Raw genomic sequence first — 14,153 nt, 5'->3', positions numbered from 1 at the left:
ACTGTTAGCCAAAAGGTAAGCTGTCGAGGACTAAGCAGTCTTTTCCCCTTTAGGTCGGTTTCATTCTCCATCACCGTCCTTGTGCTAAGCCAAAGCTTCTCCATCCATAGCTTCAGAGCTGGTTCATCCTTCTTCCAGATCGCGCCTTTCATACCATGCACACCTTCATCTCAAAGTCGTAGCTTCCTGTGACAGTATACTATACTGAAAAACATGTTAGTTGTGTTTTTGAGGACCTTCGGAAGAGGAAGGCCTCCAACAGCCGGCTTGCAGGGCGCCAAGACATCTCTCCTTCGGAAACAACACTTAGCTTCACTACGGACGCCCCCCTTTATGTATAAATAGGGCAATAGAGTCCCTCCAAGGGATATCCAGACAACCAAGGGGACAACCAGACCAGCAAACAAGCAACACACCGACGAACACTCAATTCTCCACTCGGTCTACTCGGTCTTAGATATTGGTACTTGTCTTAATCATTTCTAGAGACTTGGGGACTTCTCTCCTCCCGCAGTGCTTGTAACCCCTACTGCAGTCACCTCGGCGCGAGTAATATAAGCACCATTTCCCCTCAGCTGGAAGCAGGGCCTTGTGTTGCCCGAACCAGAGTAATTGCTTGTGTCTACTCGCACACCGTATAGAGTCCTGCCACGCGGCATTATTTACATGTTGGTTAAGGACCCATGGTCCAAACACTGACGGTTACTACCTCTGTTCTTAAATATTTTTTGGCTGCTAATTTATTTTTGCACTAAATCGTGACAAATAGAAAATAACGGAGTGAGTATCTCTGAAGCCCTCAGTCCCAATCACTGTCCACATCTCTGCGGGACTAATCGACGACGATTAGCAGTCGTCAACATTGCCCATCCAACCTCGCCGTCACAACCCCATGTCGTCGGCTCCAAAGCAAGACCCTGTTCAGCCACATGCTGTCTTGGTCGGTCTAGGTGTTGTCCTCATGGATTCGCGATGCCGCACTTCGTGCTGGTGCCTATGCTGGCCGCGGGCCACGCTGGTCCGATGCTCGACATGGCCCGTGCTCTGATAGGCCGAGGCGCGCTGGTCACGTTCGTCACCACGCTGCTGAACCTGCTCCACCTTGGCCGTGCCCCCGGCGATGGCGAGCTCCCCATCCGCTTCCTCCCGCTCTACTTCCCGTGCACCGAGGCCGGTCTACCCGAGGGCTGCGAGAGTGCCGACGCGCTCCCGGGCATCGACTTCCTAAGGAACTTCCACGACGCATGCGCCATGCTCCGCGCGTCGCTCGTTGCGCACCTTAGGCACGCCGTCCCCCAGCGAGCGGCCTCATTTCCGATACCTGCCACCCATGGACTAGCGCGGTGGCGCGGGAGCTTGGCGTACCGCGGCTCATGTTAGAGACCTTCTGCGCTTTCTCCTCGTTCTGCATGCGCCAGATGAGCATCCACAGCGTCTTCGAGGGAATCAGTGACCACAAGTGCCCCATGCGCGTCGTCCCTGGCTTCCCCATACACGTCGAGATGTCGGGCGTGGTCGCCGGAAAACTTCTCGGGTTTCGGCAAGGTGTTCACCGACAAGGTCATGGCTGAAAACGCGAGAGCCGATGGCCTGGTTGTCAATAGCTTCGCAGAGCTCGAGCCCCTCTTTGTTGATGCCTATGAGGCGGCGCTCGGCAAGAAGATATGGGCTGTGGGGCCTCTCTTCCTCCAGCACAACATCAACATGCCGTTGTCCGCGACGTCTGGCTCTGATGACGCGATCGCCGTCCGCTGCGGGAGCTGGCTCGAGCAGAAGAAGCTCTGGTCCGTGGTGCTCGTGAGCTTCGGCAGCCTGGCCCGCTCGTCGCAGCCGCAACTCGTGGAGATCGCCCACGGGCTGGAGGCGAGCAACCGCTCGTTCATCTGGGTTGTGAAGCCCGCCAGCCTCGCCGAGTTTGAGCGGTGGCTGTCCAACAACGACTTCGAGCGTTGCGTTGGGGACAGGGGGCTCGTGGTCACGGGCTGGGCGCTGTAGAAGGCAATCCTGTCGCACCCGGCCACGGGTGCCTTCGTGACGCACTGCGGCTGGAACTCCGTGCTGGAGTGCATCGAGGCGGGGCTGCCGATGACGACATGGCCGCACTTTGGGGATCAGTTCATGAACGAGAAGCTAGTGGTGGACGTGCTGCGGGTGGGGGTGCCCGTTGGCGTGAAAGACGCGACGCAGTGGGGCATGGAGATGGAGGGCGTGGTGGTGACACGGGAGGATGTAGAGAGGGCCTTGGAGGCGGTGATGGACGGCGGGGTGGTGGGGGCAGCGCGGCAGCGCGGCAGGCGAGGGCCGCCGAGCTTGGCAGGAAAGCGCGGGACGCCGTGGCACGTGGCGGCTCGTCGGATCGGAACATGGCGCTTCTGGTGGACTTCGTTGAGCAGATGAAGGCCACCGTGTGACTATGTGAGGAGGATAAGAATATTTGAAATAATACATAATGTTTTTATCAATTGGGTAATACAGTTATTAATGTGGTACTCGCGTTAGTGCACATTTATCTACAGTCGCTCGGCTTCTTTTCAATCCATGGATTTCTAGTGCTGGCTCGCTGCTGGACGTGTTGTATGAGCAGCGCCACGTTCCGGAACGATGAGCCACCGTGTACCACGGCTTCCCGAGCCTTCCTGCCGAGCTTGGCGGCCCTTGCCCGGCGCGCAGAGCCCTCCTCCCCGTAGTCCATCACCGCAGCCACCGCCCTCTCCACGTCCTGCCTCGTCGCCAGCACACCCTCCGCATCCACGCCCCACTGCGCGGCACCCTTGACGCCGACAGGCACGCCGACCCATAGCACATCCACCACGAGCTTCTCGTTCATGAACTGCTCGGTGAAGTGCGGGCACGACACCATCGGCAGGCCCGCCGCGACGCACTCGAGCACGGAGTTCCAGCCGCAGTGCGTCATGAAGGCTCCCATCGCCGGGTGCGACAGGATCGCCTTCTACGGTGCCTAGTCCCTGATCGCCAGGCCCGTCTCCCCGACGCGGGACTCGAAGCCGTCCTCGAACAGCCACTGCTCGAACTCGGTGAGGTTGCGCGGCTTGACCACCCAGATGAACGGGCGCTTGGTCGCCTCGAGGTCGTGCCCGATTTCGACGAGCTGCGGCAGCGACGAGCGCACCAGGCTGCCGAAGCTCACGAACACCACGGTTCGGGGCTTCTTGGACTCGAGCCAACTCACGCACCGGACGGCGTTGGCGTCCTCTGCTGTCGCCGCCAGCGGCATGGTGGGGGCCAGGAAGAGAGGCCCGAAGCTCCATACCTTCATGCCGAGGGCCGCCTCATAGGCGTCAATAAACATGGGCTCCATCTCCGCGAAGCTGTTCACCACCAGGCCGTTGGCTCTCTCGCTCTCGGCCATGATCTCCTCGCCGAACTCCTTCATGCCGGGACCCGTGAAGTTTCCAAGCGACCGCTTCCTCGATATCTCGACGTCGATGGGGAAAGCAGGGACACACACGGGGCGCGTGTCATCGTCGTCAATGCCCTCGAAGATCCTGTGGAGATTCATCTTGCGCATGCATAAGGAGGAGAAGGCGTAGAACCCATCGAACGAGAAGCGCAGCACGCTGAGCTCCCTCGCCACCCCGCCAGTCCACGGGTGGCAGGCGTCGGAGACGACGCAGCTCGGCGGCAGGGCGTCGCCCTCCCTGTCCCTGAGGAGCGCGACGAGCGGCCCGCGGAGCATGGCGCAGGCGTCGTTGAAGTTGCGGAGGAGGCCGAGGCCCGGGAGCGCGTCGAGGCTCTCACAGCCCTCGGGGAGGCCTACCTCGGCACAGGGGAAGCGGAGCGGCAAGAAGCGGATGGGGAGCGCGCCGTCGCTAGGGGCGCGGCCAAGGCGGGGCAGGTTGAGGGGCGTCGTGATGAACGTGACGAGTGAAAGTCACCTAGAGGGGGGTGAATAGGGCGAAACTGAAATTCTCAAAAATAATCACAACTACAAGCCGGGTTAGCGTTAGAAATATAATCGAGTCTGCGAGAGAGGGCGCAAAACAAATCGCAAGCGAATAAGGAGTGTGACACGTGGATTTGTTTTACCGAGGTTCGGTTTTCGCAAACCTACTCCCCGTTGAGGAGGCCACAAAGGCCGGGTCTCTTTCAACCCTTACCCTCTCTCAAACGGTCCCTCGGACCGAGTGAGCTTTTCTTCTCAATCACTTGGAACACAAAGTTCCCACAAGGACCACCACAAGATTGGTGTCTCTTGCCTCAATTACAAGTGAGTTTGATCGCAAATGAAGAACCAAAGGAAGAAGAAAGCAATCCAAGCGCAAGAGCTCGAAAGAACACAAGCAAATCTCTCTCACTAGTCACTAGGGCGTTGTGTGGAGTTTGGAGAGGATTTGATCACTTTGGTGTGTCTAGAATTGAATGCTAGAGCTCTTGTAAGTAGTTGAGAAGTGGAAAACTTGGATGACTTGAATGGTGGGTGGTTGGGGGTATTTATAGCCCCAACCACCAAACTAGCCGTTTGGTGAGGCTGTCTATCGAATGGCGGACCGGACAGTCCTGTGCACACCGGACATGTCCGGTGCGACAGCCACGTCACCAAAGCCGTTGGGTTCCGACCGTTGGAGCTCTGACTTCTGGGCCCGCCTGGATGTCCGGTGGCGCACCGGACATGTACTGTAGAGTGTCCGGTGCGCCAGCATGGGCGTGCCTGACCTCTGCGCGCGCTGGCGCGCAATAAATGCGCTGCAGGTAGCCATTGCCCCGCTGTTACACCGGACAGTTCGGTGTACACCGGACATGTCCGGTGAATTATAGCGGAGCAGCCAAAATGAATTCCCGAGGCTGGCGAGTTCCTGAGGCCGCTCTTCCTTGGAGCACCGGACAGTCCGGTGAATTATAGTGGAGTTGCCTCTGGATTTTCCCGAAGGCGACGAGTTTGCGCTGGAGTCCTCTGGTGCACCGGACATGTCCGGTGGCACACCGGACAGTCCGGTGCGCCAGACCAGAGGTGCCTTCGGTTGTCCCTTTGCTCTTTTGTTGAACCCAAACTATGGTCTTTTTATTGCCTAAGTGTGAACCTTTGGCACCTGTATAACTTATACACTAGAGCAAACTAGTTAGTCCAATTATTTGTGTTGGGCAATTCAACCACCAAAATTAATTAGGGACTAGGTGTAAGCCTAATTCCCTTTCAATCTCCCCCTTTTTGGTGATTGATGCCAACACAAACCAAAGCAAATATAAAAGTGCATAATTGAACTAGTTTGCATAATGTAAGTGCAAAGGTTGCTTGGAATTGAGCCAATATAAATACTTACAAGATATGCATGGATTGTTTCTTTATTATTAACATTTTGGACCACGCTTGCACCACAAGTTTTGTTTTTGCAAATTCTTTTGTAAATTCTTTTCAAAGTCTTTTTGCAAGATAGTCAAAGGAAAATGAATAAGATTTTGCTAAGCATTTTCAAGTTTTGAAATTTTCTCCCCTTGTTTGAAATGCCTTTCCTTTGACTAAACAAAACTCCCCCTCAATAAATTCTCCTCTTAGTGTTCAAGAGGGTTTTAAGATATCAATTTTGAAAAAGCTACTTTCTCCTCCTTTAGAACACAAAGAGATACTAATTTGAAATTTTCCAATTGAAAATCATCAATTTTTAAAATTAGGGTGGTGGTGCGGTCCTTTTGCTTTGGGCTCATACTTTCTCCCCCTTTGGCATGAATCGCCAAAAACGGATACTTTGAGTGAGATATAAGCCCTTGTCTAACTACTATCTCCCCTTTGGCAAATAAAACATATGAGTGAAGATTATACCAAAGACGGAGAGTGGAGCGGAGCGACGGCGAAGGATGAGTAGTAGAGTGGAGTGGAAGTCTTGTCTTCGCCGAAGACTCCAATTCCCTTTCAATATACCTATGACTTGGTTTGAAATACACTTGAAAACACATTTGTCATAGCATATATAAAGAGATATGATCAAAGGTATACTTATGAGCTATGTGTGCAAGTTAGCAAAAGAAATTCCTAGAATCAAGAATATTTAGCTCATGCCTAAGTTTGGTAAAATTTGTTCATCAAGTGGCTTGGTAAAGATATCGGCTAATTGATCTTTAGTGTTAATGTATGAAATCTCGATATCCCCTTTTTGTTGGTGATCCCTAAGAAAGTAATACCGAATGGCTATGTGTTTAGTGCGGCTATGCTCAACGGGATTATCCGCCATGCGGTTTGCACTCTCATTATCACATAGAAGAGGAACTTTGGTTAATTTGTAACCATAGTCCCGCAGGGTTTGCCTCATCCAAAGTAATTGCGCGCAACAATGGCCTGCAGCAATGTACTCGGCTTCGGCGGTAGAAAGAGCGACCGAATTTTGCTTCTTTGAAGCCCAAGACACCAAGGATCTTCCCAAGAACTGACAAGTCCCCGATGTGCTCTTCCTATTAATCTTACACCCCGCCCAATCGGCATCCGAATAACCAATCAAATCAAATGTGGATCCCCGAGGGTACCAAAGCCCAAACTTAGGAGTATAAGCCAAATATCTCAAGATTCGTTTTACAGCCGTAAGGTGTGATTCCTTAGGGTCGGCTTGGAATCTTGCACACATGCAAACGGAAAGCATAATGTTCGGTCGAGATGCACATAAATAAAGCAATGAACCAATCATCGACCGGTATACCTTTTGATCGACGGATTTACCTCCCGTGTCGAGGTCGAGATGCCCATTGGTTCCCATGGGTGTCTTGATGGGCTTGGCATCCTTCATTCCAAATTTGCTTAGAATGTCTTGAGTATACTTCGTTTGGCTAATGAAGGTGCCCTCTTGGAGTTGCTTGACTTGGAATCCTAGAAAATACTTCAACTCCCCCATCATAGACATCTCGAATTTCTGTGTCATGATCCTACTAAATTCTTCACAAGTAGATTCGTTAGTAGACCCAAATATGATATCATCAACATAAATTTGGCATACGAACAAATCATTGTCAAGAGTTTTAGTGAATAAAGTAGGATCGGCCTTGCCGACTTTGAAGCCATTAGCAATAAGGAAATCTCTAAGGCATTCATACCATGCTCTTGGGGCTTGCTTGAGCCCATAAAGCGCCTTAGAGAGCCTATAAACATGGTTAGGGTACTCACTATCTTCAAAGCCGGGAGGTTGCTCAACATAGACCTCCTCCTTGATTGGTCCGTTAAGGAAGGCACTCTTCACGTCCATTTTATAAAGCTTGAAGCCATGGTAAGTAGCATAGGCCAATAATATACGAATTGACTCAAGCCTAGCTACGGGTGCATAGGTTTCACCAAAATCCAAACCTTCGACTTGTGAATACCCCTTGGCCATGAGTCGAGCTTTGCTCCTTGTCACCATACCATGCTCATCTTGCTTGTTGCGGAATACCCACTTGGTTCCTACAACATTTTGGTTAGGACATGGAACTAAATGCCATACCTCGTTCCTAGTGAAGTTGTTGAGCTCCTCTTGCATCGCCATCACCCAGTCCGAATCTTGTAGCGCTTCCTCTACCCTGTGTGGCTCAATAGAGGAAACAAAAGAGTAATGCTCACAAAAATGTGCAACACGAGATCGAGTGGTTACCCCCTTATGAATGTCGCCGAGGATGGTGTCGACGGGGTGATCTCGTTGGATTGCTTGGTGGACTCTTGGGTGTGGCGGCCTTGGTTGTTCATCCTCCTTGTCTTGATTGTTTGCATCTCCCCCCTTGATCATTGCCATCATCTTGAGGTGGCTCATCTCTTTGATCTTCTACTTCATCAACTTGAGCCTCGTCCTCATTTTGGATTGGTGGAGATGCTTGTGTGGAGGAGGATGGTTGATCTTGTGCATGTGGAGGCTCTTCGGATTCCTTAGGGCACACATCCCCGATGGACATGTTCCTTAGCGCGATGCACGGAGCCTGTTCTTCACCTATCTCATCAAGATCAACTTGCTCTACTTGAGAGCCGTTAGTCTCATCAAACACAACGTCACAAGAAACTTCAACTAGTCCTGAGGACTTGTTAAAGACTCTATATGCCCTTGTGTTTGAGTCATATCCTAGTAAAAAGCCTTCTACAGTTTTAGGAGCAAATTTAGATTTTCTACCTCTTTTAACAAGAATAAAGCATTTGCTACCAAAAACTCTAAAAATATGACATATTGGGCTTTTTACCGGTTAGGAGTTCATAGGATGTCTTCTTGAGGATTCGGTGTAGATATAACCGGTTGATGGAGTAGCAAGCGGTGTTGACCGCCTCCGCCCAAAACCGATCCGGTGTCTTGTACTCATCAAGCATGGTTCTTGCCATGTCCAATAGAGTTCGATTCTTCCTTTCCACTACACCATTTTGTTGTGGTGTGTAGGGTGAGGAGAACTCATGCTTGATGCCCTCCTCCTCAAGGAAGCCTTCAATTTGAGAGTTCTTGAACTCCGTCCCGTTGTCGCTTCTAATTTTCTTGATCCTTAAGCCGAACTCATTTTGAGCCCGTCTCAAGAATCCCTTTAAGGTCTCTTGGGTATGAGATTTTTCCTGTAAAAAGAATACCCAAGTGAAGCGAGAATAATCATCCACAATAACTAGACAGTACTTACTCCCGTTGATGCTTATGTAAGCGATCGGGCCGAATAAATCCATGTGTAGGAGCTCGAGTAGCCTGTCACTTGTCATGATGTTCTTGTGTGGATGATGAGTGCCAACTTGCTTCCCGGCTTGACATGCGCTACAAATCCTATCTTTCTCAAAATGAACATTTGTTAGTCCTAAAATGTGTTCTCCCTTTAGAAGCTTATGAAGATTCTTCATTCCAACATGGGCTAGTCGGCGGTGCCAGAGCCAACCCAAGTTAGTCTTAGCTATTAAGCAAGTGTCGAGTTCAGCTCTATCAAAATCTACCAAGTATAGCTGACCCTCTAACACTCCCTTAAATGCTATTGAATCATCACTTCTTCTAAAGACAGTGACACCTACATCAGTAAATAGACAGTTGTAGCCCATTTGACTTAATTGCGAAACGGAAAGCAAATTGTAATCTAAAGAATCTACAAGAAAAACATTGGAAATATTATGGTCAGGTGATATAGCAATTTTACCCAATCCTTTGACCAAACCTTGATTTCCATCCCCGAATGTGATAGCTCGTTGGGGATCTTGGTTTTTCTCATATGAGGAGAACATCTTCTTCTCCCCTGTCATGTGGTTTGTGCACCCGCTGTCGAGTATCCAACTTGAGCCCCCGGATGCATAAACCTACAAAACAATTTTAGTTCTTGACTTTAGGTACCCAAACGGTTTTGGGTCCTTTGGCATTAGAAACAAGAACTTTGGGTACCCAAACACAAGTCTTGGAACCCTTGTGTTTGCCCCCAACAAACTTGGCAACTACCTTGCCGGATTTGTTAGTAAGCACATAAGATGCATCAAAAGTTTTAAATGAAATGCCATGATCATTTGATGCATTAGGAGTTTTCTTCTTAGGCAACTTAGCACGGGTTGGTTGCCTAGAGCTAGATGTCTCACCCTTATACATAAAAGCATGATTAGGGCCAAAGTGAGACTTCCTAGAATGAGTTCTCCTAATTTTGCTCTCGGGATAACCGGCAGGGTACAAAATGTAACCCTCGTTATCCTGAGGCATGGGAGCCTTGCCCTTAACAAAGTTAGACAAATTTCTAGGAGGGGCATTAAGTTTGACATTGTCTCCCCTTTGGAAGCCAATGCCATCCTTGATGCCAGGGCGTCTCCCATTATAGAGCATACTTCTAGCAAATTTAAACTTTTCATTTTCTAAGTTATGCTCGTAATATTGCTATATGATCATTTTGTTGTTTAATTAAAGCCATGTGATCATGAATAGCATTTATATCAACATCTCTACATCTAGTACAAATAGAAGTGTGTTCAACGGTAGATGTAGAGGGTTTGCAAGATTTTAATTCTACAACCTTAGCATGCAACATATCATTCTTAGTTCTAAGGTCGGAAATAGTAGTATTGCAAACATCAAAATCTTTAGCCTTAGCAATTAACTTTTCATTTTCAATCCTAAGGCTATCAAGAGAAATATTCAATTCATCAATCCTAGCAAGCAAATCAACATTATCATCTCTAGGATTGGAAATTGAATCAATACAAACATGGGAATCAACCTTAGCAATTAATTTAGCATTTTCATTTCTAAGGTTGTCAATGGTCTCATGGCAAGTGCTTAGCTCACTAGACAATTTTTCACATTTTTAAACTTGTAGAGCATAAGCATTTTTAACCTTAACATGCTTTTTGTTTTCCTTAATAAGGAAGTCCTCTTGAGAGTCCAAGAGATCATCCTTCTCATGAATAGCACTAATCAATTCATTTAATTTTTCCTTTTGTTCCATGTTAAGGTTGGCAAAAAGGGTACGCAAGTTATCCTCCTCATCACTAGCATTTTCATCACTAGAAGACTCATATCTAGTGGAGGATTTAGATTTAACCTTCTTCCTTTTGCCGTCCTTTGCCATGAGGCACTTGTGGCCGACGTTGGGGAAGAGAAGTCCCTTGGTGATGGCGATGTTGGCGGCGTCCTCGTCGTCGGAGGAGTCGGTGGAGCTCTCGTCGGAGTTCCACTCGCGGCACACGTGGGCATCGCCGCCCTTCTTCTTGTGGTACCTTTTCTTTTCTCTCCTCTTGCCCTTCTTGTCGTTATCCCTGTCACTATCACTTGATAATGGACATTTAGCAATAAAGTGACCGGGCTTACCACACTTGTAGCAAACCTTCTTGGAACGGGATTTGTAATCCTTCCCCTTCCGTTGCTTGAGGATTTGGCGAAAACTTTTGATGATTAAAGCCATCTCCTCATTGTCGAGCTTGGAGGTGTCAATTGGTTGTCTACTCGGTGTAGACTCCTCCTTCTTCTCCTCCGTCGCCTTAAATGCCACCGGTTGTGCTTCGGACGTGGAGGGTTCATCAAGCTCGTTGATCTTCTTTGAGCCTTTAATCATACATTCAAAGCTCACAAAATTCCCGATTACTTCCTCGGGAGTCATTAGTGTATATCTTGGGTTACCACGAATTAATTGTACTTGAGTAGGGTTAAGGAAAATAAGTGATCTCAAAATAACCTTAACCACCTCGTGGTCATCCCATTTCTTGCTCCCGAGGTTGCGCACTTGGTTCACCAAAGTTTTGAGCCGGTTGTACATATCTTGTGGCTCCTCCCCTTGGCGAAGACGAAAGCGACCGAGCTCCCCCTCGATCGTTTCCCGCTTGGTGATCTTGGTGAGTTCATCATCTTCGTGCGCGGTCTTGAGAAGGCCCCAAATCTCCTTTGCACTCTTCAACCCTTGCACCTTGTTATATTCCTCTCTACTTAGAGAGGCGAGGAGTATGGTTGTGGCTTGGGAGTTGAAGTGCTCGATTTGGGCCACTTCGTCCGTATCATAGTCTTCATCCCCTATGGATGGTACCTGTGCTCCAAACTCAACAACATTCCATATACTTTTGTGGAGTGAGGTTAGATGAAATTTCATTAAATCACTCCACCTAGTATAATCTTCGCCATCAAAGGTTGGCGGTTTGCCTAATGGAATGGAAAGTAATGGAGTATGTCCAGATGTACGAGGATAGTGTAAGGGGATCTTACTAAACTTCTTGCGCTCTTGGCGCTTAGAAGTTACGGACGGCGCATCGGAGTCGGAGGTCGATGTTGATGAAGTGTCGGTCTCGTAGTAGACCACTTTCCTCATCCTCTTATGCTTGTCACCTTTCCGATGCGACTTGTGGGAAGAAGATTTTTCCTTCTTCTCTTTGTGGTGTGAAGAAGAAGATCTTTTCTCCTTCCGTTTGGAGGAGTCCTTCTTCTTCTCCTTCCTCTTGGTGCGGGACTCTTCTGATGAAGTGCTCCCGTGGCTCGTAGTGGGCTTGTCGCCGGTCTCCATCTCCCTCTTGGTGTGATCTCCCGACATCACTTCGAGCGGTTAGGCTCTAATGAAGCACCGGGCTATGATACCAATTGAAAGTCGCCTAGAGGGGGGGTGAATAGGGCGAAACTGAAATTCTCAAAAATAATCACAACTACAAGCCGGGTTAGCGTTAGAAATATAATCGAGTCCACGAGAGAGGGCGCAAAACAAATCGCAAGCGAATAAGGAGTGTGACACGTGGATTTGTTTTACCGAGGTTCGGTTTTCGCAAACCTACTCCCCGTTGAGGAGGCCACAAAGGCCGGGTCTCTTTCAACCCTTACCCTCTCTCAAACGGTCCCTCGGACCGAGTGAGCTTTTCTTCTCAATCACTTGGAACACAAAGTTCCCACAAGGACCACCACAAGATTGGTGTCTCTTGCCTCAATTACAAGTGAGTTTGATCGCAAATGAAGAACCAAAGGAAGAAGAAAGCAATCCAAGCGCAAGAGCTCGAAAGAACACAAGCAAATCTCTCTCACTAGTCACTAGGGCGTTGTGTGGAGTTTGGAGAGGATTTGATCACTTTGGTGTGTCTAGAATTGAATGCTAGAACTCTTGTAAGTAGTTTAGAAGTGGAAAACTTGGATGACTTGAATGGTTGGTGGTTGGGGGTATTTATAGCCCCAACCACCAAACTAGCCGTTTGGTGAGGCTGTCTGTCGAATGGCGCACCGGACAGTCCGGTGCACACCGGACATGTCCGGTGCGACAACCATGTCACCAAAGTCGTTGGGTTCCGACCGTTGGAGCTCTGACTTCTGGGCCCGCCTGGATGTCCGGTGGCGCACCGGACATGTACTGTAGAGTGTCCGGTGCGCCAGCATGGGCGTGCCTGACCTCTGCGCGCGCTGGCGCGCAATAAATGCGATGCAGGTAGCCGTTGGCGCCTGAAGTAGCCGTTGCCCCGCTGTTACACCGGACAATCCGGTGTACACCGGACATGTCCGGTGAATTATAGCGGAGCAGCCGAAATGAATTCCCGAGGCTGGCGAGTTCCTGAGGCCGCTCTTCCTTGGAGCACCGGACACTGTCCGGTGTACACCGGACAGTCCGGTGAATTATAGTGGAGTTGCCTCTGGATTTTCCCGAAGGCGACGAGTTTGCGCTGGAGTCCTCTGGTGCACCGGACATGTCCGGTGGCACACCGGACAGTCCGGTGCGCCAGACCAGAGGTGCCTTCGGTTGTCCCTTTGCTCTTTTGTTGAACCCAAACTATGGTCTTTTTATTGGCTAAGTGTGAACCTTTGGCACCTGTATAACTTATACACTAGAGCAAACTAGTTAGTCCAATTATTTGTGTTGGGCAATTCAACCACCAAAATTAATTAGGGACTAGGTGTAAGCCTAATTCCCTTTCAACGAGTGCGCCTCGCCCGGAGAGGGTGCGGGCCATGTCGAGCATCGGGCCGGCGTGGCCCGCGGCCATCATCAGGACCAGCATGAAGTGCGGCGCCGAGTCAGTGCCAGGCACGGCGGCCACACTTCCCGCCGACATGGCACTAGCAGACGAGACGACCGGGCCGGGCGAGTACTTGACGGAGCGTAGGAATCGTTCTCCATTTGGAACTTTTGTCACTGTGTGCATAGAGCCTAGAGGATGGCTGCTTCTGTTGGCGTGCAAGCTCGAGTGCTCCTAAATGGTCGTCGTATCGTATTAGCTGATACGACATCGACCCAAGCAAGAGATAATATTGTTTACACACGCGAAGCGAGTCCAAAATTGTTGGTTTGGGTCGGAGCAGGTATTAATGCGAAAAGTGTATTTTATCACTTCTGAGTGTGGGTCCTTCGCAGAAGTTTCAACAAAAGCTCTCAAAAAGAAGTTTACTGTTTTTCAGTACCGAAAAGGCCATGCTCGTGGCTTGGTGTTGCCGAAGTGTGCCGTGACATTGGAATTGTTTGCATAGAAAAACAAGCTCATTAGATTTTTTGAAAAAATATATTGGAAGTTATTAAAGTAGTAGCATTTTTTAGTATTTAAATTTGTATGGATGTTCTAATTTTCATGTATTGGGAGAAATGTTTTTGAGAGTTGTTAAAAATGCTCTAACATCGAACCACACACGTAAACTATCTTGCAACCATCCTGACACGATTTCGGCAATATGTTTTCATGAAAAAGTGTGGCTACAAAATGCATGTTTAAATGAAATGGGCTTCCTGTGACCGGAGCGCATCAGGCTAGGCTGCTGGGGATTCGCATGACTAGATGGTGAAGCCGAACACAAATTGTTCCGGCTTCA

At 49.3% G+C, this 14,153-nt stretch overlaps 1 protein-coding gene and 1 pseudogene across 1 annotated transcript; one reads left to right on the top strand and one right to left on the bottom strand.

The window, feature by feature from the left end:
- The first annotated feature begins 823 nt into the window (after nt 1-823).
- Nucleotides 824-2,418, top strand: LOC103627133 (UDP-glycosyltransferase 73E1-like; annotated as a pseudogene).
- Nucleotides 2,417-13,495, bottom strand: LOC103628612 (UDP-glycosyltransferase 73C4). The gene is given in 2 exon segments (XM_023300153.1): nt 2,417-3,830; nt 13,284-13,495. Coding segments are annotated over 2 exon segments (1,536 nt in total). The 3' UTR covers nt 2,417-2,506.
- Between the last annotated feature and the right edge of the window lie 658 nt (nt 13,496-14,153).

The sequence above is a fragment of the Zea mays genome, chromosome 5, assembly GCF_902167145.1.
Source record: "Zea mays cultivar B73 chromosome 5, Zm-B73-REFERENCE-NAM-5.0, whole genome shotgun sequence".
In the NCBI taxonomy this organism is placed as follows: Eukaryota; Viridiplantae; Streptophyta; class Magnoliopsida; order Poales; family Poaceae; genus Zea; species Zea mays.
This window is presented reverse-complemented; position numbering and strand designations above follow the sequence as displayed.